The 27,294-nt window shown below is 37.1% G+C and overlaps 1 protein-coding gene across 5 annotated transcripts in view; it reads left to right on the top strand.

Moving 5' to 3' along the window:
- OSBPL6 (oxysterol binding protein like 6) overlaps positions 1-27,294 on the top strand; it is a 56,874-nt gene that overhangs the window by 11,748 nt on the left and 17,832 nt on the right. Inside the window, exons 3-16 of one of the 5 annotated variants that reach the window (XM_015634948.2) lie at positions 2,817-2,939; positions 6,200-6,253; positions 6,946-7,059; positions 7,177-7,341; positions 7,835-7,967; positions 8,416-8,519; positions 9,368-9,460; positions 14,177-14,251; positions 18,482-18,647; positions 19,659-19,789; positions 21,821-21,928; positions 24,297-24,434; positions 25,335-25,422; positions 25,620-25,873. In XM_015634948.2, coding sequence (XP_015490434.1) covers positions 2,817-2,939; positions 6,200-6,253; positions 6,946-7,059; positions 7,177-7,341; positions 7,835-7,967; positions 8,416-8,519; positions 9,368-9,460; positions 14,177-14,251; positions 18,482-18,647; positions 19,659-19,789; positions 21,821-21,928; positions 24,297-24,434; positions 25,335-25,422; positions 25,620-25,873 — 1,746 coding nt within the window. The remainder of the gene's footprint in view (positions 1-2,816; positions 2,940-6,199; positions 6,254-6,945; positions 7,060-7,176; positions 7,342-7,834; positions 7,968-8,415; positions 8,520-9,367; positions 9,461-14,176; positions 14,252-18,481; positions 18,648-19,658; positions 19,790-21,820; positions 21,929-24,296; positions 24,435-25,334; positions 25,423-25,619; positions 25,874-27,294) is intronic. The other 4 variants (XM_015634949.2, XM_015634950.2, XM_015634952.2 and 1 more) reach the window with 4 other exon arrangements.

Genomic DNA, 27,294 nt, shown 5'->3' with positions numbered 1-27,294 from the left:
ATTCTACCACTGAGTATATTGTGAGTCTGCCCTGGAGCTTATTGCTCTATAACGGAGAACAATAACTTAATCACAGTAAAGTCTATAACTTATTGTTCTATAACTGAGGTGTAAGAAGAGCCAGTAATCTTTATTAGTAGATGTTATAGTAACAAAATTAAGGATTGGTTTGCTTTGGTTTTGGTTTTTTTCACATGGAAGGCCCCAGAAACAAATTTTATTTTCTCAGAATATGAGGCTAGAAGGGACTTTGATGATCCTTGTGGGACCCCTCCAACTCAGGATATTATATGATTCTATGACTGAGAAATTTCCCCGTTCAGTCCTCTTATTAAGGTAGAGCAAGTCATATAAAAATCTCAAATTGCTGCCAATAAATATTAGTTTAAAAAATACATCCTAATAACATCTCTTGAGCATAGTTTGAAATTTCAAAGCTCTTGCTGAGACTTTCTTTCCTAAAGCAGAGAAAAGGATGCAACTGCAGGGGTGACATCACTCTCGTAAAAGGCATAGCCTTGTCTGTGGTGTTTTGAAGTCAGTTCTCTCTGCGTAAATTGCTCAATTTTGGAGTAAGTAATTTCAAACAAGTCTAATTCCACATAAAGAAAGCTTCATTTTAAGATACTTCATATGCAAAGTAAGATTGTTACTGAAAAGGTGAGGGTGCTGTGATGGAATATTTGGTGGAAAAGAAAAATCTGAAATTAAATATCTGTAAGTTCTGAAACAGACCCGATAAAATAATTTTGAAAGGAAATACTTTGTTCATCCAGGGAAAATGAAATGGTTTATTATTTTTTATTTGGAAAAATAAATATTTTGCAGTCAAAAGTTGAGAAAGCAGTTGGTAGTGGCTCCCTTAATCGCCATACAAGGGGCGTGCTCAGAGCCAGGGGCTGGAAGCTGTGACTCTGTTCCCCCAGTTGTGCTGCTTTGCACAGGGCTCCCTCTCATGTAATCCCTGAGGAAACTCTGAAATCCTAAAGTACTGCTGCTGTAACTGAGAACTGGCCCTGCATGAGGATTCTGCAAGTGTACCACTTTCAGTTTGTTTTTTCCCCATTTTTGTCTCTCCTTCATAATGGCCCTCGCATTGCATGTATCTCAACACACCAAAACTGTGGGATGGGGCACAGTGAGGATTCTTAGGAGGGTTTTAAGGACAGCTTGTAGCACTGATGCAGCAGGAGAAAAAGTGTCCACACTGCACTGAATAATTGCTCATTTTATCCCTCTGTGTCTGGCCTTTTGTCTAAATGAATAGCTATATGACATTGTGTGATTTCTAGTTGAGAATTAATCAATACTGATGTTATCTAGTAGATAAAAGACTTATGCCTGCAGCTGATGATCTAAAGGAGAAATCAATATGGTGAAGAATCAGTTGGCAGAGATGCAGAGACTCTCTGCTCACCCCAGGGGAGTTAGAGTTTAATTTGTCCCCTCAAGTGCCAATACTTCCTTGTAGGGAGAAAATAATACGTATGTTCTTCCCTCTATAGAATGGAAATAGAACATTGAAGCTAAAAAAAGGTGCATTTCAAGTAGATTTACCGACAATGGGATAGTTAGTTTATGGTTATTCAGGGGAAACTAAGCTGAATAAAGATTTCTATTAAAATTTACTGCAGTATTTAGTATTGGGGTAGAGCTTTTCACCCTTCTCAAAATACCAAGATCTTACTGAAAACTGTAGTTTTGAAATTTGCTGTTACTTTTGCAACTATATTTTCATAATAGTAATGTTGATGTTATCAGAGCTGTGTAATTTATTTGGAGGTGTCATGAAAAACTGACAGCTCTTGGCTCTGAACGGTTGTTTTGGAAATCTGGAGACAATTTTTTTTCTCCTTTGAGTGTTTGATGCTGTATGACCTCCTTCCTCTCTTGTTAACTTTTCATAACATTGCTAGGAGTTATGACAGATCAGCTGAGAAAATGCAAGTTTACAGCTTTGTAAGGTATAATTAGTAAAACATAGTCTGAGGAAGCTGGCAGTAAGAGATTTTTAAACTGGCGCAGAAGTCTTTTGATTAATGTAGTAGCAAGAGGATAGAAATATACTCTAAAAGAAAATACAACCCCATCCTTTTCTCTTTAAAAATATTGTTCTTTACCTGTTCACTGTGTTATGTTGTAAATCTGGCTTGAGCTGCACCAGTCACTGTGCAAAAGAAGTGGTATGTACCAGAAATATGCTTTAGAAATATGCTTTAATTGGCTCCATGAAAGGCATACAACGGGTTGTATCTCAAATACTGTTTCTGTGTTTTTCTCTAGGGAGAAAATTAGTTAGCCTTCCTATAAATTTCTCATAATACAGTGAAAATGAATGCAGGAAAATAAAAAGAAAATCCTTTTGCAGATTTCTGAAGGCTCAATTAGCAAGTGAAACTATCATAAAATGCCTTTGAAGATTATCACTAGCTACACTCAAAATCAACAATAAAGCAACATCTGCTAGTTTTTCTGATTCGGAGGAAAAACTGGGGCATCCAAAACCAATGTAACTTGTACCTTAAAGATGAGAAAATTTAAATTTCTTTGTGATTAAGAAATATCACAAAAGCCACTCTTGCTATGCACCTTAAGGTAAGGGTTAGAAATATGAAAATGTTTGTATTTGGTAGTTTTAAATGAGATATAGCTAGACATATAGTGACCATGTAATTTGGTACCTAAATAGGTTGATTTAAAAGCCTGTCTCCTCCTTGTTGTCTTGCATTGAAGAATTTGCACCACTCTTAAGTGCAATTTTTCACCATGTGTGTACAAAATTAATTAATCAATATATCTTCATGCTTTTTCACCAGGAACCTGACAGCTGGGAAATCATAGAGGGTCTGAAAATAGGCCAGACCAATGTCCAGAAGCCAGACAAACATGAAGGTTTCATGCTGAAAAAGAGAAAATGGCCATTAAAAGGTTGGCACAAGGTAAATGTCTCAAAACCAAGTCAGAATGTTATCACCTTATTTGATGAAGTGGGATTTTTTTTGTCTAGACAAAATTAGGATGTCAAATAAATAGCCACTTTTTCTTCCACCTGTGTAGAGAATTAATTTGGAGACACAGTTCATGGCTCTCAAATCACAGTCCCTGCTGCCTAAGGTTGTATTCTAAGTCCAGATTACATTTGTAAATAACGCTGCAGATGCCTTGTGTTTTAAGAGGTTTAATCAGTATCCCTTTTGTTCTTTCCAATATATTATATTGAAGGGTTGCTGTGTACTCCAAGGTTGCACTGAGTTTACATTAAAGTTACACAGCAGAGGAGAGCTGAGGGACTGTTCCATGTATCCCAGGTGTTTGTACAGGAGAGCATTCCCCTCCAGGTCTGCTGGCTGAGCAGATTTGTTCAACTTTGTCCTTGAATTTTGTTTCTCTTCTTGATTGGACTCTTCATTGTGAGCATGCAGTGGGACTATGCATTTTTGCTATAAGAGATTTCTATTTAGAAAAAACCCCAAACACCACAAAACTCAACCCCAAACCTCATGATTCTGTTTAGTTAATTTGGACACATATCTCCATGCAGGATTCTGCCTTACATCTGGTGTTCATAAACTCTGTTTCATACCACAATAATTGCATTTCCCACCCCCTTTTTTAGCAACAAGATGCGTGGTATTGATGCTCTCTCATATTTTTGTTCCTGAGGGTGCAAAAAGGAAAGTAGAATAATTATAGTAGAATAATTTTCTGGGGCAGAATGCCTTTTACTACAAACTATAGTGAAATCATTTGCTATATGTGGTGTTTTTTCTGGGAAAGCACTAACTTTGCTCTTTTTCTTGCTAAACACTGTGGGACTTACTTAGGTCTGAGTCCAAATGCAATCCATACTGGTATAAATTACAGCTTTTTTCCCCAATTTCTCTCTTCTTTCTGGGTGTTATACTACTAGACATAGGCCTGCTACCCTTTTTTTTCTGCATGGTTATCTACATTAGATGTTTTGGCTTTGTTTTACTTAACTAGAGTTCATAGTTTCAGCAGCCTGATACTTAGGCACTACTTGAATTAAGTCTAGACAGATTAATGGATTTCAAACTGATGTAGCTGAAATATGAAAAAGCACATCAGTCCCCCATGCCCAACAAATCAATCTGACCCTTCAAAAAAAAATCAATTAATGAATTACATAAGAATTTAGGGAATAAACCACTGCTCACACACTTTTAAAATAAATTCTATTAATGTGATGCTATTTGGCCAAGTGAACGTTTTGGTAAGGAACTAATTTATAGGAGAGGAAGATGAGTCCAACTTTCACAGTTCTGTAAAGGCAATCACTCCTGATGATCTAGATTAATTTAGAGCAGTTGCCTGTGTAGATAATTTTTACTGTGATTAAGAACTTCACATTTTAGCATCTCTCTCTACTCTGCCTTACATTTCACCTTGGCAACTATGTTGAACTTATATTTTGAAATTTTGGGTTTGTAAATAAGTTGTTGTGGTTTCTTTGTCAATGTTGGCCTGGATATCTTTTAATTTCCATAACAATACTTTGTGCTGAGAGTCCAGTGAGGAACTTCAGAGACACCAGTTGTAGCATGTGCTGTGTTAGTGTTCTGCTAGCAAAGCCATATATAGCATCTTTTGTCTATTGAACATGTCATGTTATATTCTGACAGTCCTGAATGTTCTTTAGCAGCATACCAGGTACAATGTATGCAACTTGGTGAACTTATCATTCTCTGAAGTGCAGTGTGCTTTGGAATGAAATGATGATGAAAGATAATTTTCTTTTGTGTATGCAGCTTAGAGACAGAGCAATATGACATGAACATCATGTTGTTGTGAAGTTTGTTAGTGACCATGCAAAATAAACTCCCAAAATGTTCCTGTTGTTTTGACATCTTATTAAAGAAGTTTTATCTCCAGGTGTGCTGGTTTCAGCTGGGATAGAGAAAAGCACTGTTTTTCTGCCCTGTGAGACATGGGTACCATCTGTTCTATGACTGACATAATTTCTAGAACTATCTTTGAGGGGGATTTTCTGCTGTCTAACTACTGGCCCTGCTCAGTGTTAAATGTTAAATAAAAGGTTAAATTAAAGTTTTAAATTAGAGTGTTAATTTAGTAGGTTTACCTAAGGAAACCATTGTCCTTCCTTCCCATGTCACAACAGCTTTGAGAATCAAGCAGAGTATTTTGCTGTGTACTGGGATTTTGGCATAGATTAATGCTTCAGGTTACACTCTAAAATTAGGAATTATTTGCTATTACTTTGCATGTTTTTAAAGTTAGTGATGATAAATACAAGTTAGTGAATGTCATTTCAAGTCCAGTTTGCTGCAAGGCTTTATCTTTATGCTGTGTGCCAAAGTCTGCATTAACTTGACTGCAAAGCAGCTTGAGTGATCTGGTACAGACAAGCTAGGGCACCTTTAATTGAAGAATAAATACAATGTGAATAGGGATTCTGCTCTCTGCTCTAAGTCAGAACTGCTCAGCAAATTGAAGGTGTAGCAATAGCACCGGCACAGGCCAGTCCTGGTAACCCTGTCAGTGAAGATGCAGAGGCCCACCCTGTATCACTAACACCTGAAACATCAGCCCTCCCGTGACCTGGGGATGTTTGGTAAGCTGTCATGTTTGTTCTGGTACTGTATTACCTAGATTAACACTAGAAAAAGTGTCTTCAGCATGAGTTACAATCCCATCTGTACTTCACCAAGTAGAGGTCTGCCATAAGGCCCCAAGTTTTGGGTGGTAGACCAGGGTGTCTGAGAAGGTCTTCCTTTTGAGATTCAGATTTTGCACCAAGAAAAGCTGCTCACTTCCTAGATAAGGAAGGTAGGTTGTTAATTTGAATGTGACCAGCTTTTGTGGGAAGAAACACAGGAAAAAAAAAGAAGAAACAGATTTAATAAACTCTTTCTTACAGACTTTATTACATTGCCTGGAAAACTGAAAAAATAATACCTTTCATTATCAAAGTTTGTTAAGATAAACCTAGAACATAATGCTGAAAAAAGAGAATCTAGGTTCTTTTGTTTAGAAGATAATTGTTGTCAAAAAACAAGCAAGAAAATTATTTAATACTGTACTTATCCTTGCCTTCCAACTCCGAAACATTCCTTAATTGCTACAGGGTAATCCTTTTCCAGATGAATTGTTGTACACAGTTTAAATTGCATCTGCTCATTAAGAAAGAATGTTGTTGGATTTTTTCTTATAATTTCAGAGGTTTTTTGTCCTGGATAATGGAATGTTGAAATATTCAAAGTCACCAATTGATGTAAGTAGAGCTGAAGACTTTAAAACTTTTAATGAAGTTCAGTCTGCTCATACTCACTCTAGGCATATTTATGAAAGTACATGCATGAAAGTTGCTTATGGATTTAAAGAGAAAGCATGTAGATTTTGGTTATGTCTTCAAGAATTCTACATTTTTTACTTCTATGGAAATATAAGTTTATTGAATGAAGCTGTGAGAGAGATTAAACTGATCACGTATTTTTCTTCTCCAATTTTTATGTCAGCTCTGGCTGATATAGCTCTGGATATATATATTCAGCTCTGGATATGACAAAGAATTGATAAATATGTACTCTAGAGATGTAAAAGGTAGCAATAAATTAGTCAGATCAGATATCAATAACTACCAAGTTGTAGTGGCAGGATGTCAAGTACTGTCTAATTTTCTCTGCTTCTCCCTTACCTGTACCTGTGCACTGGTGTGAACCACTTTACAGACCCAAACTTTGGAGTTGGCTTTGTACCAGCACTTCTTGTGAGATACTTTTATCTGACTATAAGTATAATAAGTGGTTAAGTGGTTTGTCTGAGTGCAGCTTTATTTTTTAAGATGGCTTTTTGCTAAAATGTTTATAAAATGGGAAACTATTTCAGTACCAGATAATTTTCTGTTAAATATATTGAAAAAGTGCATGATACTTCTAAAGCTGCACCTTGATTTTTTGATTTTAGATACAGAAAGGAAAGGTCCATGGGAGCATTGATGTTGGTTTATCAGTCATGTCTATAAAAAAAAAGGCTCGTAGAATAGATCTTGACACAGAAGAACACATCTATCACCTAAAGGTAAGAAGTGGAAATACATACTGTACTTTCCATCCTCAGTAGAAACAAACAAAATTGAAAAGATTGTGCAGAAAAGTATTGTCTTGGATGCTTTCTTGATAGCAAATTTTTCTCCAGGTGAAATCCCAGGATTCATTTGATGCATGGGTTTCAAAGTTACGGCACCACCGATTGTACCGTCAGAATGAGATTGTGAGATCTCCCAGGGATGCCAGCTTCCATATATTCCCCTCAGCATCTACTACAGAGTCCTCACCAGCTGCCAATGTGTCGGATGGAAAGGTGTGCAGTTGCTTGTGGGTAGTTTCAGTGGGCTCTTCTTGTAATGCAAATAAGACAGGAGCATCCACTGTGGGAACTGATGGCCAGCGAAAAGCTGCGAGGGTGTGCCGCTGAAATCAGCTGAAATACTGTCTAATTTAGCCTTACTTCACTGAAATGGGTGCTGTGCAGATCTTGCAAAATATTCACCACCCATACAATTTGCACTAGCCTTTGTCACCAGGTATAAATCTGTCTCTTTGCTGATTATGTTCTTCCTCTTAAACAGCAGCTTTCCTAACTGGTACCTAGCACAGTCCACTTGTGAGGTTCTTGGTTTGATTCTCCAATGTGCTATTCCAAAAAATTTGTGTTTTTGGGAGCTTTGGAGATGAATCACAGATTTCACTGAAAACACAGTGCATAATGTGGTTTCTATTCTGACGTAGTATAGCTATTACACTGACAAGGCAACATAAGCCACAGTAAATATAAGAATTTTATTATGCTTTAGGTGCAGCAAAATAACTTCCCCTGGCAGCCTCCTATACCTTGCAGTAACAGCCTTCCTGTCACCTGCACTACTGGTCAGAGTAAAGTAGCAGCTTGGCTGCAGGACTCTGAAGAGATGGACAGATGTGCAGAAGGTTAGACTTTATCTTTTCATGCCTTGTTCTTTCAGCAGAACCACTTGTTGATATATAAAAGAGTTCTGTCAGTAGAGTGGTTAAGTTACATCTTCACATGAACATGTAGTAGCTCTTCAGGTAATGAAAAACTTTTACCTGGTGGTGGGAACTTTGCTCTCTATGAGTTCTGGGTTGTTGCTTTTTAAATTTATCACAATAATCTGTGTTATTTTAATGGAGTCATTGTTCAAATATGATCACTTTTTGAGGTCCAGAGCTGTTGCTGACTCCTATAGAAATAAAAAGTGTCCAATATCCCTGAAAATAAAACTTTCACTTGGATGCCTTACTACAAGAGATTTGGACACTTAACTTTTATAATGCAATTAGGTTCTAACAATGGACACCATGGCAATAAAAAGTCTGAATTGAAACACCTAATATATTCTTATTTTATATCTGTTAGATCTTGCTCATTGTCAGTCTAACCTTGTGGAACTCAGTAAGCTTCTTCAAAATTTAGAAATACTACAGAGAACTCAGTCAGCACCAAATTTCACAGACATGCAGGTAAATATGTTTGAACATAAATCATTGCACTGAAATATTTGTTCTTTCTGTTAAGGGAAATATAGAGGTGATGTCTGTTGACTCAGAATGTTTTTCTGAAATAATAGTGAATCTTGGATGAAATGTTTATCTTATATGTTTATTTTAATCTTGTGTAATACTGTTTCTGTTCCTGTGTAGACAAGTAATTATGATGTATTTAGTGTTTGAGTTAAATAGGATAAATCAAATTATTAAGTTATTTGCAAAACAAAACTGAGGACTGTTGCAATATAACACATGTATAAATTGAAGTTGTATTTAAGGAGTTTTTGTTAAGTGATATAACAATTTAAGTTTTTTAAGGATTGGACACCCAAAGACCTTCAAAGATGATGTTGCATGCTCTAGAAAAGGGGGCATAGTTCAAAGGTCCCAAGTTTTGGACTGTTACCCAGTTCAGGGTGAGTGTTCCTCTTACCAGAGAGCAATGGCAGATCCTAAGTCATAAATACTTTCTTCCACTTTCACTGAATCTTCTTGTCCGTACAAATATCTGAGTAATACCACAACAGAAATCCACGAGGATTTCAAGATAACTTCCTAAATACTACACACCCATGAAAAGAAAGGGTGCCAGTAGTTTTGCTAAAGGAGCCAACTCTACCAGGTGTTTATAAAAGTGTATGGGTAGCTACAGCTGATTGATCACTCCTCCATTTTCGGGTCCCCAGCAGCAGCGTTCTTCTCCTTACTTTCTAATTTGTACCTGTCTAATGCTACAATTCTTGACTAACTTGCTGTATTGTCTGTGTTGCTTGTGTCAACTTAATAGCACTTTGTTGCTTTTAACTATTTGTGTAATGTAGGCTAACTGTGTAGATATTTCAAAGAAAGACAAGCGGGTCACGAGACGATGGAGAACAAAAAGTGTCAGCAAAGATGCAAAAATTCAACTTCAGGTACTGAATGCACTATATTTTACTTTTCACTGTACTTCTAGATTAAATTCTAAGCATGAAATTATATATTAGCTAAAAGTAGGAAGTCAATGTGCTGTCTTTCCTGTTTCTGATGAGGTAAATTAAATCTCAGTTTGTTGTTCAAAACCTAGAGAAGATAGTGAGAAAAGTACTGATTTTATTATAATTCATATGAAAACATTGCCATCTAGAGAAAGGAGGGGGATCTGAGTATTAGTCATTTCAGGTATTTAAAACTCAATATACATACACCATATGGGGATACTGCTATTCCATATCAAAGTTGCAAAGGAGGACAGTTGAACAAGTGACATCAAATTAAAAGCAGAATGAAATACTAAACACACCAGTTGTCTTTGTCAAGACCTATACTTGGAATATTGCCAATTATAAGTACTTTCAGAAGCCTTCTGTTATGGAAAAGGCTAATATGGGAGCAAATAAAATAACCATAAAATAAATTATGTGAAGCAAGAATTTACTCCATCCTAGAACTGAAAACACAGAAATTAGCATAATGTGCATGTATTGCTGCCTTGTGTTGTGTTGGAAGCAGTTGTGTATTCTGAGGTTTGATCCAAAAGCTGATCGTTTTTATTACTAAGCAACTGATAATGAAGACTATTAACTGGCTTTGGGAGCTAACAATCACCACTATGATGTCTGCTACTGAGTAAATAAATGTCAGCAACTTTTAATCCATTCAAATATCTTGAAATTAGTAAAAACTTTGAAAGCATCCCCCAATAGGCACATTAAGGGGTTTTCAATTAAAATCAATAATCTTAAGGAAGGAAAAAGTCATAGTTGCATCAGCTTTCTCATTGCAGCTCACAGTCGATTTTTCTTTTAACCTATTATACTTTGAAAATCACAGTAGGTAGAACAGTGAAGCATCTGTTGGGATTAAAAAGGTTTATTAACAAAGGAATTTTTGTGATTGATGTCATGTTTTGCTATCTGAAATTGAAGGATCACAGTTTTTCCCTGGTGCTGAATAAAACAGGGAAATTAAAATAACAGGAAAATGCATGTGAGTACTTGGTGCCTACCAAGAGTCAGTCACCACTACATGTTCTTCTTTCATGCCACAGTAACCTCAGAGAAGTCCCATCCACAAAAATGATGGAAGCAGTCAGTGTATGATGATTTATCGTTGGTGATAGTGAATAATGAGCTGTTCCTGTGTTACCTACACTTTGCCAAAGTAACGCTGGCCTGGGCTTCCATCACAGGCAGCTGACTCAAACTGCTGATTGTGGTTTGGCAGGAGTGTGCCTCAGCTCCTGAAACTTTCAGATAGGATTGGTTTGCAGGTTCCCCTGAGAGAGTGTGCATGGCACTGCTCTACATGGGTCTGTCACTTCTGGGTTGATAGTGAAATAACTTAGGTCAGAATTAATTCCTGCCAAGCTTCATGCTGTAAATATAAAGCTTATTTTGTTGCAATAAAGTATTAAGTTGTTGTTGACTGATTTATAAGTTATTTTGCAGTGAAACAGAGACAATAAATTTTTTCTAAATTATATGAAAGTCAAAGAATACTTGATGGCTACCTACTCCACTATCTTGCCTAGTTTGATAGACTCAGTTTATTCCTCCAAGGGCTGTCCTGTCTCCTGAGTGCTAGAGCTGTGCTCTGCAGGAAGATGGCCTCACTGACTCATTGTATTATTCCTAATTTGCCACTAAAATGTGGATTTCCTCTGATGCCTACATGCCCTTTAAGCTAATCCCCATTTTGTTCTTCTGTTAAGACATTCCTTCTACTTCATTGGCCTTCCTTACTGCTTATTTTTTCAAGACTGCTTCAAGTCTTTCTGAACTGTTTATCAGGATATCTCCTACTGAGAATCATTGTGTCTGATTTGTGATCATTGTTTTCATGGTGCTTACACATAATTTGCTATTGAATGGTTGACATTTGGTACTAGTAAGATTTCTGTTATTATCTGTTACCTTCCTCATACCTCCATACATGCCCTTAGTTTTAGGGGATAGTGCTAATATTAACAAACTATCTTTAAACTAATTTCACTGTTGATTCCATTTGGAGTACTAATCTTAACTACATCAAAGATGTTCTGATAGTACAATGTTGAGAACATCCTTCTGGGGAGCATAAAATTAGGGAGCTTTATATAAAGTGTGTGCTTTGTGAGTGATGGGGAACGAGTGTGTGATTTCTGCCGGCTCAGTATCCTCTGCACATGAGGCAAGGAGGGAATTCTCCCATCCAGGTTTTTTATTGTACTTGTTACCATTCTTTTGTTAATGAGATAGCTTTCTTTGGGTTCCTGCTAACACATTCTTGTAGTATGAATGCTAGGTGTGTAATGTATTCTTTCTTGTAAGTAAAGCTGCTTGATTTGTTTCCTAGACATTTATATTTTCCACTTAAATGTGCCACTTTGGGTGCAGTTGACTTTGCTCACACAGCTAATCCCTGTAACTAGAGAGGGGTTACTCCCCAAAGTAAAACTGGGCATAGCATGTGTCTATACATTTGCAGGTTTGGATATTTACTATTGCCAAGTTGTTTAGAATTAACAGCTGAATTTACAGGCCTTTACTCAAGGGTAATATATGAATTGCTTCTCTTAAGAAAAATTATTTTCATGAAGGAGGTTAATTTTGTTTTTAAAAAACCTATTTAAAATCTTATGAAAATGGCCTACAACAACACGTTAGTTGACCTCTATTAATTCATTTTACAAATTACACTTTTGTACAAAAAATGAATTGTAGGTTTTGTTTTGGGGGTTTTTCTTGTTTGTTTGTTTGCTGTTTTTTTTTTTACATTTATATATTTATTACCCTTTGGATAAAAGGCTAAGTTATCATTCTCATGAGAGCTTCAAAGGAAGAAGAAAAACCCAACATTACTGCAAAACATAAAGACCCAGTGATAGTTTGGTTTTCCACAAAAGCTCAAAGTTGTGAAGTTCCAAGACTTCACAAGGGGGATAGTGTAATAGAGAGCTGTGTTTTATGGAGTAATCTAAAAAATCATCTTACATTACTGACACTTTCAGCTGAGAACAAACCAGACCTAGACTAGTTACTACTTTTTCCCTAAAGTAAGTATTTCTTTTTATGGTAACTCAGATTATGACCTCACTTTCTATTGTGGTGAGGAGAGTGTGTGGTTCTGAAAAGCTCATTATTCCCATTTTAATAATGCATACCTGAATTCATAATCTTATATATAAATTTGTGCATATTTCTCTGTGTACATGGGCTTGTCCCTATTATTTGAATAAGAATATTCTTCCATACACTTATTCACAGGATAGACATATTTCTGTAGAGCACAAAGAGCTTTACATTATGCATATGATCTGTTCTCTGCTTTTACAGAGTTTGTTCCCAGTATTTCAGAGGTTATGCATGTCATTTTAATGTGAGAATTATGTAAAATATTACACCACAAGTCTTTTACTGTGATCTTTAGACAACCCTTCCAACTATCAGTGGCAATGCTACTAATATCAGCCAGAGGGTGAAGTGTCTGGCCATTCTCCACTGTAGTGACCCTACTGGGAATGTTACAGAAGCAAGACAGTTCAGCTAATGATTGAAATACAATATCCTGTTCTTCAGCATGGTGTTGATGTATCCAACCTGAAATTGTTATTTGTGTGACCATCAGGCTGCTTGCAGAAAAGGAAAAAAATATATAGATCTAAAGATATAAAAATACTGAAGTGACTTATGTGAAGATACGGGGGAATAAAAATATAAAGGAGCTGAAAATTTTTTTCAAAAAGCAGAAAGGTGTATTTCCTAGTCTTCCAAAATCTGAAAATGGCTTCAAAATAATGGCATTTTGATTAAAGATTAAATAAAATGATGTTATGACAGGTGTGGAGCTCCTCTGCATTAGACAGTTACTTGCTTGACTTTAATGTACTGTGAAAAATTTTCTTACAAGTAAAATAAATGTCAAATTAAGCAGGATGAGGCCACAAGTTAGACATGCAGAAAAGGAAGCAATTGTTGAACTACTCAGTTTTTATTTGTGCTGCTTTATCTGAGTTTTTGCCTTGGTTTGGAAGCCAAGCATTCAATAATGTAGGGGAAAAACAGGTGGAATTCAAAAAAGTGGTGTGTGGAGAAAATGATACAGCAGGCTCAGGGATGGATGTGGGAATGCCAGAGCTACGTACAGGAATGTTTACATAAGAAAACTCACTAGATAACACATACACTGAAAAGCTTTACCATTGAGACACATGCATCTTCAGTGACCACAGTTCATGCACTTCCACTATTGCAAAGTGATCTCTTTAAGAATTCATCTTCTAGATGGTCAAGCGACCTTGAAAGAGTTTGACTTTTGTTTTATTTTCTGGCATGCTGTAGCATCCTTTCTGTTGTCTTATTCCATTATTGCCTTATCACTCTGAATGGCAATGCTAATAGATCTTTTTTTTTGTAGCCTTAGTGAGTACACTGCAGTCCAACTCATCTGGAGATAATTTTAGTGAGGTATCCAGCTTTTTATGTCTCTGGCATGCACAGCTGAAAACACATGATATGTCCTCAACATGTGTAGGCCATAAGAGTTAACAAAATGGAAACCCACTTAAAGACTCTCCCTCTCCCTTTTCTGATCACCTTTCATTTTCCTGTGTCCCATCACCCCTTCCCTTCTCTTTTTCTACTTCCTTCTTTTCTTGCATTCACTGTCAGGAAGGGCCGGCACCGAAGGGCCAGTTCAGCACAACACGACGCCGGCAGAGACTGGCAGCTGCTGTGGCTACAACAGTGAGTGGATTTAAAAATCAAGGGATAGCTCTAAGGATGGGAAGCTGTGTAACTTGGTTGTGTAATAAGCTTATGAAAATGTTTCTTGCACTTTTTGGAGGTGTCCATACTACCCCCTTTCAGCTGAGTTTCTTAGAAGTGGTCAGGCCCAGCAGAAATGCATTCATAAATGTGGGTCTGACTTGTTTACATGGTACATGTCCCTCCTCCTTTATGGAAGTGCAAGTGACAGACTCAGGCCCTGCACGCAATAAGTCTTTGACATACTATACAAAATAGAAAAAAAATTATCAAATTCTGTTAAAAGATGTGACAGTTGTAGCAAGAAAATAGAACTAAGGAGATTTTTTTACAAAAAGCCATGGAATTATAAAACTTTCTGATATTTTTATAAGTAGTATCAGGTTAGCCTTTTCATTTGAGGCACTTTCTGTTTGCGTTCCGTAATCCCAAAAAGTCATATTACTACCTCAGTGTCTGTATGCAGTTTTGCTAATTCTCTAAATCTTTGTCAGAAAATACACCAGAAATACAATTTCCAACCCTTTGTCAGAAATCAACACCACAGCTGGGAATTAGTTGTGGGAAGAAGTCCTGTTTGTGAAATTAAATTACCGTCAAAAGGATATCCTCAGCTGCTGCTTTATCAAGAAAGCATTCATTAGGAAGGCCCAATATAGACATTTGTACTAATCCATCAACAGATAAGTACAACAGCTAGATAGGGAAGACTGTGCAGCCAAAGATCGAAGTGAGCTTTAAATGCAAACTCCTTATCTAGCCCAAGCAGTGAATGTCTTCACCAGGCTAAAGTGGTGCAGTGTCTGCTGTTCCAGGCCGAAGCTAAAATTCCCTAGATCTGACATAGTTTCTGCTTAAGCCTAACTACCTTGAGCTCCTGCTACCTGAACCACAAACTCAGTTATGGCTCTGCTCTTTTAAAAAGTATGAGACATATCAGTGTTTCTCCAGCTTTGAAATTATCTCATCTAAATTTATTCCTCTGTAATCAATTGATGCTGAATGAGTGCTCTGTAACTGATTGCTGTTTTGACTCTGTCGGTCTGCCTGCCTGCCTAGCACAGAAACCTGCCTGATTCCCAGTTTACAGGGCTGAGCAGTGTTGGTGGGAGTGTCTAACCAGAAGGCTCAGCAGCAGCTAAGCAGCTTTGGCAAGGGTTGTACTCCTTACCTGGGGAGTGCTTCAGTAGAAAATGCAGCTGGGCTTGTGTTGGAAAGCGCTAAGAGAACAGGGAATTGCTGAGTTGTTACCTGCAGCTGAAGTGAGGACCTGTTGAGGGAGATCTTGGAGAAGCCAGAGAAAATGCAGGAGGAAGGAAAGCTAGAGGCACCAAAATGACTCTGCGGCTGTTGCGGTGTTGGTGGCCATGGCCTGCTCTCCCTGGCTTCCATGCACAGAATGGTTGTTGCTCTCAGACAGTGAAGCTGTGTGCATAGACTGAGGGATATAGAATTATATCAGCTAAATGCACAGCAGAAAGAGGTTTTCCTACAACCCACTGGTCCAGGAACAGTTTGTTCCTACATGAGCACGTCATTCTGAAGAAGGTGATGGATGAGTGGGTATAACACCTCTGGTGTAAAGCAGGAAGTTGGGACAAGGTTCATCTGAGGTTATGTCTAGAAGTGTCTGTATGGAGAAAACTAGAGTGATGGATCAAGAAGCTAAATATTTTTTCAAAAACCTTCAAAACAACAACAATATAAAACAATCAAAAAGAGAATAGGTAGTAAAGTCAGGGTCAAGTCACCATTAATACAGAGAGAAATCACATCAGTGAAAGGAAAAAAGGGGAGGAGAAGTATATTGGCAGTGTTTCCTGGACTGTTGCCTATTCAAGAGAATGAAAATGGCTGTTTAATGTGTTTTTTTTTTTTAATCTGTTATGGAAAGTGACTTGGAAACTTCTTAAAAATGCATATGAGGAGGGTTCATGTCAATCAACAGTTCAGTATTTTTGGTTCTTGCATTTAAAGCAGTCAGCGAGGCTACTTGTCTCTGTCATGTGAATGTATATTTATTGCAAGTAGTGTTACATATTTGTAGGACATGCAAATTCTGTTTCTAGGGCATAATCAAAAATAGTATTTTTTCAATAAACCTCATTATAGAAGCATTTCATTTCAGCCTGGCCAGCTGAGGTTTGAGGCAGAAATGATGTATCTAAAGTAGCTTGATTCATCAGAGAGTGACTAAAGAGCCCCCCTGCATGTGTGGGCAGCCTGCCTGCAGCTCTGCCAGTCCGTGTGGGTCTGGGGAACCTCCCCCATCACCACAGGCATGTGGGGCTGGGGACACTCTCCCTAAAGCTCTGGCATGATGGCTGGTGTCAGCTTCTTTCATGCCTTCTGGATGGTCTGGAGGGTTGGGTATGTTCTCCATACACACAGGTACGGTGTAGATACCTACTCTGCCCTCCTGGAGCCACCTGGACCCGTTGAAGCTTTGTGATGCTCCCAGTCAGAAAGTCCTGGAAACATGCTCTCCTGTTTAAGAAGGGGAAAAGTTTTGCAGAAGAAATTTGAAATTCACCTATGTTTAGCCACAGTAGTTCATTAACCTAATGTTGCTGGGCTCTTGACACAGGCAATCTGGTACTTGTGAAAAAGATAAAGGGTTAAATATCCAGCAAAATAGAAGGAATTCATTCTACATCTTCTGTTAACAAATTCTTCTTGATACGAAGCTAAACTGAGGTCCAGTAAAAAAATACATACTTTGTTCATATAGCTGGAAGTCAAAATGCATGAAAGCAGGAATAAAGCTTACATTAGATAGATGCCATAGAATTCTTATTTAATGTACAATAGATATCTGGAAATTGAGAAAGAAGAGAGTGGAAAATACATTTTACAGAGTATGCTCATGATTAATAGATCCAATAGGATTTTGAGGGTTTCATTGGAGAATCAGAACCTAAACCTGTGTATTGATGTCAGCTTTTACAGGAAGGAATTAATAAAACCATTCCCTGATATATTCAAATAGCAAAGTGCTGAGTTCAACCACTGATGACAGTATAGAACTCATCTGTTGGTAAAAATTCTTAGTAATATGACTTTTTATGTTACCTGCTACTCTTTATCATGCCTTTGAAGAGACATTTTATATTTTGGCCCCATTTTTAATATTTGAATAATTGCATTGGGCTGCAGTGTGACAATTCTTGATTTACACATTTGATCAATCTAATGAAATTAATTAGATTTAATGTGCTAAACAGTGCTTGATACATTAAACAGTGCTTAATATTTAAGTAACAAAATGTAGTTCTGCATGCTTTTCTGTTGCATTTGCAGTTGAAAATTGTGTTCTTGGCCTGATTTTCATATTAATGTGTGTAAATGGTAACATTAAAGTAAAATACAAAATATGGTCACACACACATCACTTACATAGCAGTGGCAGCCATACAGTGCATATGTAGCATATAGGTAAATGCTCAGTATACAGGCATATATAACTCAGAAAGCCTTGCATGTACTGTTTTTTTGTTACTTTACTACTTTTATTATGAAAAGCAGAGGAGAAAGAGAAATGGAAAGATAATAAACTAAATTCTTTGCTCCATCTTACTGAACTGTGTCTCTCTGCATTTGTTTATGATTCGTGTATTTCAAATGAAAACCAGGCGGAGTTTTGATTTTATTTTGTTTTTATTGTTTATTTGTTTAGTTAGAAAATAGAAAGACTGTATGCTTCTTCCCTTTTCATAATTGCCAATACAATGAGTTTCAACTGAAGATTTATGAGTAGTTTTGAAAAATTTCAGTGATACATCTGATAGTATTATATCCTATTTCTAGATTTGTGGAGGAACTTGCATACTTCAAATGTTGCAACAGACTTATCTACAATTACTCTCAAATGTGCAAATATAAAGGATCATGTCTCATGGTTCAATTTTCCAGTAATCTTCTAAGCATTAGCAAGTCATACATATTTTGTAAATGTTAGAATTTAAATACTCCATCGTTAGCTGTTAGCTATGTGTTTAGGCCTTCTTTTTTCTATTTCAGTGAAAAAAAAATCAAGAGAAGTCTGCATCAGCTGTGTTGAGATTTAGGAGAGTAAGAAGTTACATCTTCACTCTTGCCATTTTCTTCTCATTATGAACTAAGTCTTTTCAGAAGAAATTTGTGTTTTCCTTCAACGGAGTCAAAAGTTTGGTTACACCTTATACAACATTTCTCTGTTTGTCACTGTAGGTCCCTTTCAGTGCTACGATGTCACCTGTTCGATTGCATTCATCCAACCCCAACCTTTGTGCAGACATTGACTTTCAGGCTCCCCCAAGCCATGGGACTGACCCTCTGGAGTGCTCTACTGAGTACATGAAGCTTCAAGAAGAGTTCTGCTTGATGGCACAAAAAGGTAGCTGGAGATGCCAAGCCTTTCCTGTGATATGCTTCTCTGTTGTGTTTCTTTATTGCCTTCACTTGGTTGTGGCCAGGGCTTTCACCTGCATTGGGTGATACTGTATAAGAGTTTTTATCTGTTCAGGTGGCTTCACAAAGGCAGTGTGTATTATCCTTCTTATAATTTCCATGCATGTCATAAATGTAGAAATAGGTAAACTCTGAAATTGCTTTCCCAGTCTTCTGAACTGCTTTTTGTGCTCTGTAGATAAGTGACTGAATTAGCAAACTTTTTTTCCCCATCAACAAAATGCATTCTTTCTCCCTAAAGATGATTCAGAATGTAACTGCTACACATAATGCCGTGAGTTCCTTTTTGTGCAGTTTTCTATGTCAATGGAATCAATGGAAAAAGAACTTATTACAGGAATGTACTTTTGAATTGCAATTTTATTGCCAGTAAGTGAATGGTCCTACAAACTGAAAAATAGCATTTTAAGAAGGTTTTCTTATCAGTTTGATGTTATATAACAAGCACAGAAAAAATGTGAGACTAACATCTTAAAAAATTCAAAACCTGCTTAAAGACCAAGTAATCCTCTTTATTAGTACAATACTAAGTCTAGCAGAACTGATGTCTGTTACTCCGAAAAGTATAAATAAAAAGTATAAATAAAAACCAGAAAGAGAATAACACACTGTTATTGACTGTGTCCAATGACACAGTTTTTCCAAATATGCACCTTTCCATATGTTCAGCACCAAGAATATGCTCAGATGAGATATGTGTGAACGTACAGTACACACATTACAATCGCAAGCTGTAAGTGTTTGTACTTTATTTGGCTTGGATTACTTGAAGTTCAAATCCTTTTTTCAAATGTCTATTTGAAATTTTCAAATGTCCAAAATTGCTGTGGGATGGAAGTCTCGCTCTCTGTCATTATTTCTGATATATTGTAATAGATGTCAATGTGATTTCTGCAGCCAAGTAAACACCTGTTGTGTTTTTTTTCTTTTTGCTTAGTGCATTCTCTTTTGAAGTCTGCCTTTAACAGCATAGCTATAGAGAAGGAGAAGCTTAAGCAGATTGTTTCAGAGCATGATCTTACAGGCCACAATGCTCAAATAGCTCACCTCAGACAGTCCCTCTCTCAGGTATGTTCTTGATTTGATTTCAAGCACATCTATCTTGCCCAATGCACTACTTCCTTTGTATTTTGCCATTTCCTGAGGTAAAAGGAGCCAAGAAAAAGCCAGGTTCTCGAACAGAACTATGGCATATTCTATTATGATATAGATCCTCAGTGCATGTGGAGGTGAAGGATATAATTTGTGTAAGCAGGTATCTGTTACGGTTTTCCAAAGCAAAGAAAAAGGATCAAATGTTTTTGTACAAATGCTAGATGTCTTTCTTGGAGCTGTTCCAGCACAGCCAAGGAAGTATTCTTGGTTTTGTAACTAAGTTTTAAATTTTGACTGTACATTGTCAGATACGTTTTATATGTCCGTGTCTCTAAATGCAAAAGGAGTCCTGGGTTGCAATGTAGTCATGGGTAAATTGGATTTCCAGACACAGACCTGTTAACTCTTCAGCTTCTCTCCCACTTCAGCTAAAGGAAAAAATACCATTTGCTTTAATGGGGAAGAAGAAATTAGCAACAATAAGCCCTCAGTTTTCAGAATAACTCAATTTTTAAAATTCATTATTATTAAAATTCAAGGAAACATAAAAGCATTTGCTTTATTAATGTGGAGTACTGCATCTGCAAGAAGTATGAGCAGATGTTTAAAAACAGACCTTTCTATAGATACAAATGCATATCATGTTATGCAGATTGATTTCTGTGCATTGTGTTAAAAAAGGTTAGAGGCAAGAGATAAGGGTAACCATTTCTGGTTATTGACACAAACTGATCTAAGACCTGTGGATATTTATCAGCAACTTGCATGAAATAGGGAATCAGGTTTTCTTCTTGGTCCTGGCCTCCAACATTAGTTTAAAAGTCACTGTCACACATTATCTCACAATCTCAGTGGACAGTAAGTGGAAAATTGACTGTGACTGGGTTTGTCCAGTCTCATGACCAGGTTTGAGCCTCTAAAGAAGCTGTTGTCAGTCTGCTGTTAGTCATTGCCTTCCCTCTCTGAGGGATGTCAACTATGAACATGTCCAGACCATTTCAGAACAAAGCAAAAATGGGTAATTTAAACTGTTTAGTGACAGTTTAAGCTTACCTATTTTCCTTTGGTCTTTGTTTCAGTACATTCATGCAATCTATTCCTCAATCTGCACTAGGGGGAGACAGAAGAAGGTTCTTACTCCATCGTAACAATCCTTTTCTGCTGAAACAAAATGTGTCTGTGTTCTTTCCCATAATCCTCAGTGCTGGGGATTATTAATGTTAAATCAGCCATGTTCTAGGTATGTAGTATATTGTACTTCAGGATTTCAGAATCTCGCACGCTAGTCTTTCCAAATAACCGATAATACATATGCACCCAGATTTATAATCTAGGTTGGACTATAAAATAGAAGAAAAATCAGAAAATACCAGACACCAGTTGAATTCTGTTGGTATTTGTGATACTGTAGTGGATCAGTAGTTTGAAATAAGTACAAGGACGAATCTATAAAATTGATCTGGGTGGGTAGACAATGATACTAGCAATTATGCTGGTTTTACTGGAAATGAAGAAATTTCTGTTTGAAGCCTCTGGATGCTGATAACCTTGACTTGGAAGGGGCTATATCACTGTAAACCAAGAATTGCCTCTGTGGACATTTTCTGGGTAGTTCCCATGTATTGTTCTGCAGTTTCACTCTTTGTTGCTGCACTCACTCCCCATTTCCATAATGTACATAACCCACCAGTACACCTGCCAAAGAGCTCTCTAAAGAACTCAGGTAGAATGCCAGTGCTATGTTGTGGGAGAAGATGTCTCCCCCCATCTCTTGAAAAACAGTGAAGGCAAAGTAACCAAAGATGAAGTCATGTTAGAGAGGATCTCAAAATAGATCTCTCCCTATAAATGAAAGAAAGGAGGTTCTGTGATTTTTTTTTTAGGAAATTGCTGGAAAGAAGCTTTTTTCCTTCTTCTTTTGTTTTTTTTTCTTTTTGTTTTCTTTTTTTTTTCTTCAATGTTTACATTTTAATTTTAAATGAAATGTACAATTTTTATTTTAAGGCTCTCAACCAGAATGCTGAACTAAGGAGTCGCTTGAACAGAATACATTCAGAATCTGTTATTTGTGATCAGGTTGTCAGTGTAAATATTATCCCTAGTCCTGATGAGGTAAGACTTTAGCCTTTAATGGATTTAGAGTAAAAACCTTGCTAATTCTCACTAAACAGCTGAAACACACCTGAAAAATTACTGAATTTTTCAGATTGGCAAATATTCATTCATAGAAAAAGTCAGGTTATGTTTCCTTACCTACAATAAAACTTCAGTGTTTTGTTTTCCATATGTCAGACATGAAAGAACTCAGCTTGGTCTTAGAGGAACAGAGAAGGACTCCAGTTTTGGAATATTAATTGTTGCCTGTGGGAATTAGTGAGGTTTTACTGTATTTGAATGTATCACACAGTAGCTAACAAATTCTCTATCTTAGTTTCTTTCCAAATCAACAGAACAATTAATTATTTAATGACCTGATTTTGCAAGTGTCTAAAGAGCCTCACATTTACTATCACATTTATCTTGAGAGGTACAGTTAAAATCAAACTGTTCAGTCCATGAACCAAGCACTGCACTAATATTATTACATGTAGGGTTTTTTTGTTTTGATTTCCTTAGTCAAGAAATTAACAAACATTTGTATTAATAACAGTGATCTTCCCTCATGACAAATCTGAATTTGTGGGCTATAATATATTACAATTGGTATGGTCGCTTTGGCAACCATTCTGCTTGCATTGTACAAAAATGTTCTTGATTCGTCATTTCCACTATTTTTTTTTCTCTGCATATGCCATTTCAATTAACATAGTCTTGTCTCCTAATTATTTCTTCTAACAAGCAAGAAAGGTAAAACTCTTTCTGTTTATTTGCTTTTTGAAAACATCCAAACAATTTTTCCAAGAATCCAGTGTGTTGGAGGCTAGCAACAGAACATAGAAGTGAAGTGGTGCCACAGCACAGCAATCTGCAGTGAAGTTCTGGGCAATGACCTTCTCTTCTGTTCTGTATTTTTTGTTGGTTAGCTGTTTCTTTTTCATTTGTTCATCATTGTCTTGGTAGAAGTGTGCCTGACTAAACAAGTTTTTCAAAGAAGTTTCCAGACATCACATTCACTTATCTTGCTTGTTTTGTATGTCTCTATGATCTTGCAATGTGTAGACAATGCCTGTGTGAAGGTCTTCTTCAGGTAGGAGCGTGTGTATTTTTCCAAGGCCCTCTAGTTTACACAAAACCTCCAAATTTTAATCACTTTCTGTAAAGATTATGGTAAAATGAGCTTCTGTTTTCATTATAATTCATCAAGCATCACAATCCATCTACAGTCTTCCAAGTCCTAATGAAAAAGGAATGGGTTTTGACGTCTTGGCTTGTTTATACTTTTTGGGATGCTTTGTTAGTGCATTTTGAGGTGACTATAGAATAATTCTACAGAATTAAGATGTCAACAAAACCATATGCAAGAGTTCTGGATTAAGATTAATGGGCATTGTTTTGAAACCTGAAGAGTTAACCATGTTTAAAAGGGCTTCAGTAGTTTCATCTGTATTATCTCCAAGGAGCAACATGCTGTAAAAGTTAAGGGATTATCTCCAAGGAGCAACATGCTGTAAAAGTTAAGGGATTGAGTCTGAGATCTTTTTCCCTCCACAGCAACAGATCTTGTGGTAAAATGGTACAGGGAGACCATTTTAATTTTTCTTAATGTTATAGCCTGCAGGGTAACATTGAAAACTGGTGTTCCACCCATCACTAGCAGGAAGGGGAGGGTATATTCCATTATTTTAACTTGCTGCACTACTGGCATTGACACAGCACAGTTGTGAATCCTTGACTTTACTGTTACATTTCTTTATAATAAACCATAAAGAGTTCATTCCCTTTACTGGTGTTGAGTCAGTGTTAATGGCATAATGCAAATGAGATTTGGAGTATAAACATAGAATAAAAGCCCATAAAAATACATATTATAGCTATTCTCCTAAATATTCAAACTTTCCAAACATTGTTACTAAACTGGTTCACAAAGTCATTTATTTGGAAAGTAACTTATAAAGCTTTATAATTAAATTTTAGTTTTATCAAAGCTAGCTCCCAGTGATGTAATTTGTTATTTCCAAATGTCATTTAATCTGAAATTCATGGTTGAACTTGTCTGACACAATCCAGCCATTGTCCACAAAATCAATCCTCTGCATAGAGAACTAGATCTGCAATTCCACACTGCTAAAACTTGGCAGTAGGTGCTGGGCAGGTCTCAAATGAAGACATGTATCTCACTGTTCAAAATGCAATTTATTTTGCCATCCTCAGTCTCATCTGTTAGGTACACACAAAGTCCTACTGATATAAAATATAAGTCCTGCCATTACTCTCTGTGTTTGTATTTAGCATAGAAATCTTACTCAGGTGTTTACCCCTTCTACACATATTTCTTTAATATTAGAAATAATACTTTTACTTTTCTGTGCTTTATTTACAGACGGGTGAACAAATTCATGTCAGTTTGCCATTGTCTCAGCAAGTTTCTAATGAAAGCAGGCTGTCTATGTCTGAATCTGTTTCAGAGTTCTTTGATGCACAGGAAGTGCTTCTGTCTGCCAGCTCGTCAGAAAACGAGGTAGGCTGTGACATCGTGTGGCAGCTGTGCTGCTGGGCAGCGCTAGGTAGTGCCACCACTAGTGAATTCTATTGATTTTTTAGTAATGCTACTTAGATTAAAAAGATACCAGAACGTATAAAGGATACATAAAGAAACCTGAGATCACATAAAGCGGTGCAGGAGTTCCCTGAAGGGTAAAATTGAGTCAAAAGTTAGTTGTATCAGCAACTTATGTTCAGTGCATGTTCTTTCTAGGCTATGGCATTTCCACCTAAGGATGACATAGACAGTCATTACAGATGACTATGCAGTCAAATTTAGACTGTGCAATTAAATTCAGATTTTAAAAAATTCTTCAAAAAAAACCTTCTACTATATATATATATAAAGTTATTCTCTGTAACAAGAGAAATACACAAAAGGTAATATTTTCTGGAAAAAAACAGTTGTGCAAAACAATTTTTAAAAATAGTCTTAATGCTGATGAGATTCTTGTTTTGCAAAATGATAGACTGATGTTTACATAATTAGTTTGTTGAAATGTAAGTCACGTTTTATTGTTTGCTTCTTTATAAAAAGCACAAATCTGACTATCTCTTCTCACCTCCCATTCCTAGCACATTATGTTATCAATTTTTTGTTCATCCCTGATCTCACTTGAAGCCACCTTTTGCAGATTTCACATCTGTATTTGGATAATAAGGAATTCAGAAACGTGAGGACAACTAGCATTTGTTTTGACACTTTAAGTGCACTGGCACTATGGACTGATTGAAGCATCCAGTTGATTTAGCTAATAGTTCTAATTGGATACTGATTATTTTTTTTAATATTTGTGTTTCAGTTAGCTATTTTTGTCTGCTTTGTCAGTACATTTTATATGTGTTTGAGTTAATGGATATTTTATTTATGTTTTAGGCTTCTGATGATGAATCTTATATCAGTGATGTGAGTGACAATATATCTGAGGACAACACCAGTGTTGCAGACAACATTTCTCGGCAAAGTATACTGTGTTTCAAGCTTTGGGAAATTACGTTGGTTATGTTGATGTACCAGAATTACTGCATGTCAATACAAGACCAACTCAGCTGAAAACAGTGAAGTTGGGCTTGCTTGTTCTTGCAGTGATTTGGTTGAATGGAGAACTCTGTTTTTCTTAGTCTGATGCTTTCTTACGACAGTTTTTTTTTCCCTTCCCAGTTCTTAATGGTGAGCTAACAGGCGGCGCATTCAGGAATGGACGGAGGACTTGTCTCCCAGCTCCCAGCCCTGACACCAGTAACATCAATCTCTGGAATATTTTGAGAAATAACATTGGTAAAGATCTTTCCAAAGTATCCATGCCAGTTGAGCTAAATGAACCTTTGAATACCTTGCAACATCTTTGTGAAGAGCTGGAATACAGTGAACTCTTGGACAAGGCTGCTGAAACAGATGATCCTTATGAACGTATGGTAATGCATTCAGTGTAGCACTGCTTCTGTCTGTGTTAAAAAGGGAACTGTTGAGTGGGGTCTGTGCAGGGTCCTCTCTTTCTCCTCCTGGTCACAGACAACAGAGCTCCCTGCTGGGTCAGAAAAGTGGTGTGAACAGTTACAGGTGGTGGGCTTGATCTGAACAAGGCTGCAGGGTTTTTCTTGACCTCAGACCAAGTCCTGCAGTTGTAACTCATTTATTTAAGATTGATCTCACGCTCTGTGACTGTAGATCATTGTAGGCATTGGCAGATTCTAATTCTGCAGCATCCTTTCCTGGTTTTCACTGATCAAATCCAGCAGCCTTCAAGAGTTAATCAAGTCTGTGGCTGCCTTATGATCAGTGTAGGTGTGAATAAGATATCCTCCCAGGCAATTTCTAAGACAGAAGTTTCAAAACACCAGAACAAAGTGTGCCTGGGCAGCCTGACTTCAGCTCCCCTGTAAGTCTGTTTTGGTTTTTTAACTGACAGACAGTAGCCTGTGCTCAGCTCTCAGGGTGCTTTGATCTGTCGTGTCTGCTTTTCCTCAGGGGATGCAGGGAAAGGCTGTAAGGGAACGTTGGCAGTGTTGTTGCTGAGCATACCTGCTGTTCCCTGGTATGGGTTGGCAGCACTGTGGATAACTAGGAGGAGAGACAGCCTTTGGCTGTTACACAGTCGCACACTCAAGTCCCTGAACTGCCGTGTTCACAAGGCTTGCAGGAAAGCGAGGAGTCCTAAACACTGAAGAAGTTGTACCTGTCTTGAGAAAGGGGGTTGAATTATCCATCATCACATTCTGTTTTCTTATAAGACTCAGGAGAGGATCATAGTGTGTCCCCTCCAACTTAGAGTATTCTGTGATTCTGTCCCTCACTAAAGGAGGGAGATTCTGTAAGGAGTGGGCAGGATTTTAATGAGTAAATGATTTATTTACTCATTAAATTTTAATGACTAAAATGATTGCCACCTTTGTTGAAAAGTTTGGAAGGTCAGTATTGAAATAGTAGGGAGAATTCAGGAAAGAAAAGCCATGGTGCAACTGAAAGCTTCCTCGGAAATGTGGATTCAATCCCTTTCTCTGCTGCAGATGTCTACTGCAGTACTTGGGAATACAAGCCAAGCTTTTAAACAGCACCCCTAAAAATGCAAACTGCACACCTGAGCTGAGGCATATAGGACTACTTGGAAAAGAGCTGAATACCCAAGGCTTGTGGCAGCAATGCTGTGAATATGTCACTGCTTGTTCACTATTCTCAGAAAGATCAGGACTTTTCTATCTTCAATAAGCATCCAAAAGTAGTGGAAACCCCAGCTTTTTGGGTTTTTTTCACATTACTCTCTATATCACAAGGATAGTAAACACCTTTGTTTCTCTGCTGTGTCTTATAGTTAACTTGAAAAGGAAGTTGAAATTAA

The sequence above is a fragment of the Parus major genome, chromosome 7, assembly GCF_001522545.3.
Source record: "Parus major isolate Abel chromosome 7, Parus_major1.1, whole genome shotgun sequence".
Lineage (NCBI taxonomy): Eukaryota > Metazoa > Chordata > Aves > Passeriformes > Paridae > Parus > Parus major.
Note: the sequence above shows the minus strand (reverse complement) of the source record. Positions and strands in the feature narration are given on the sequence as shown.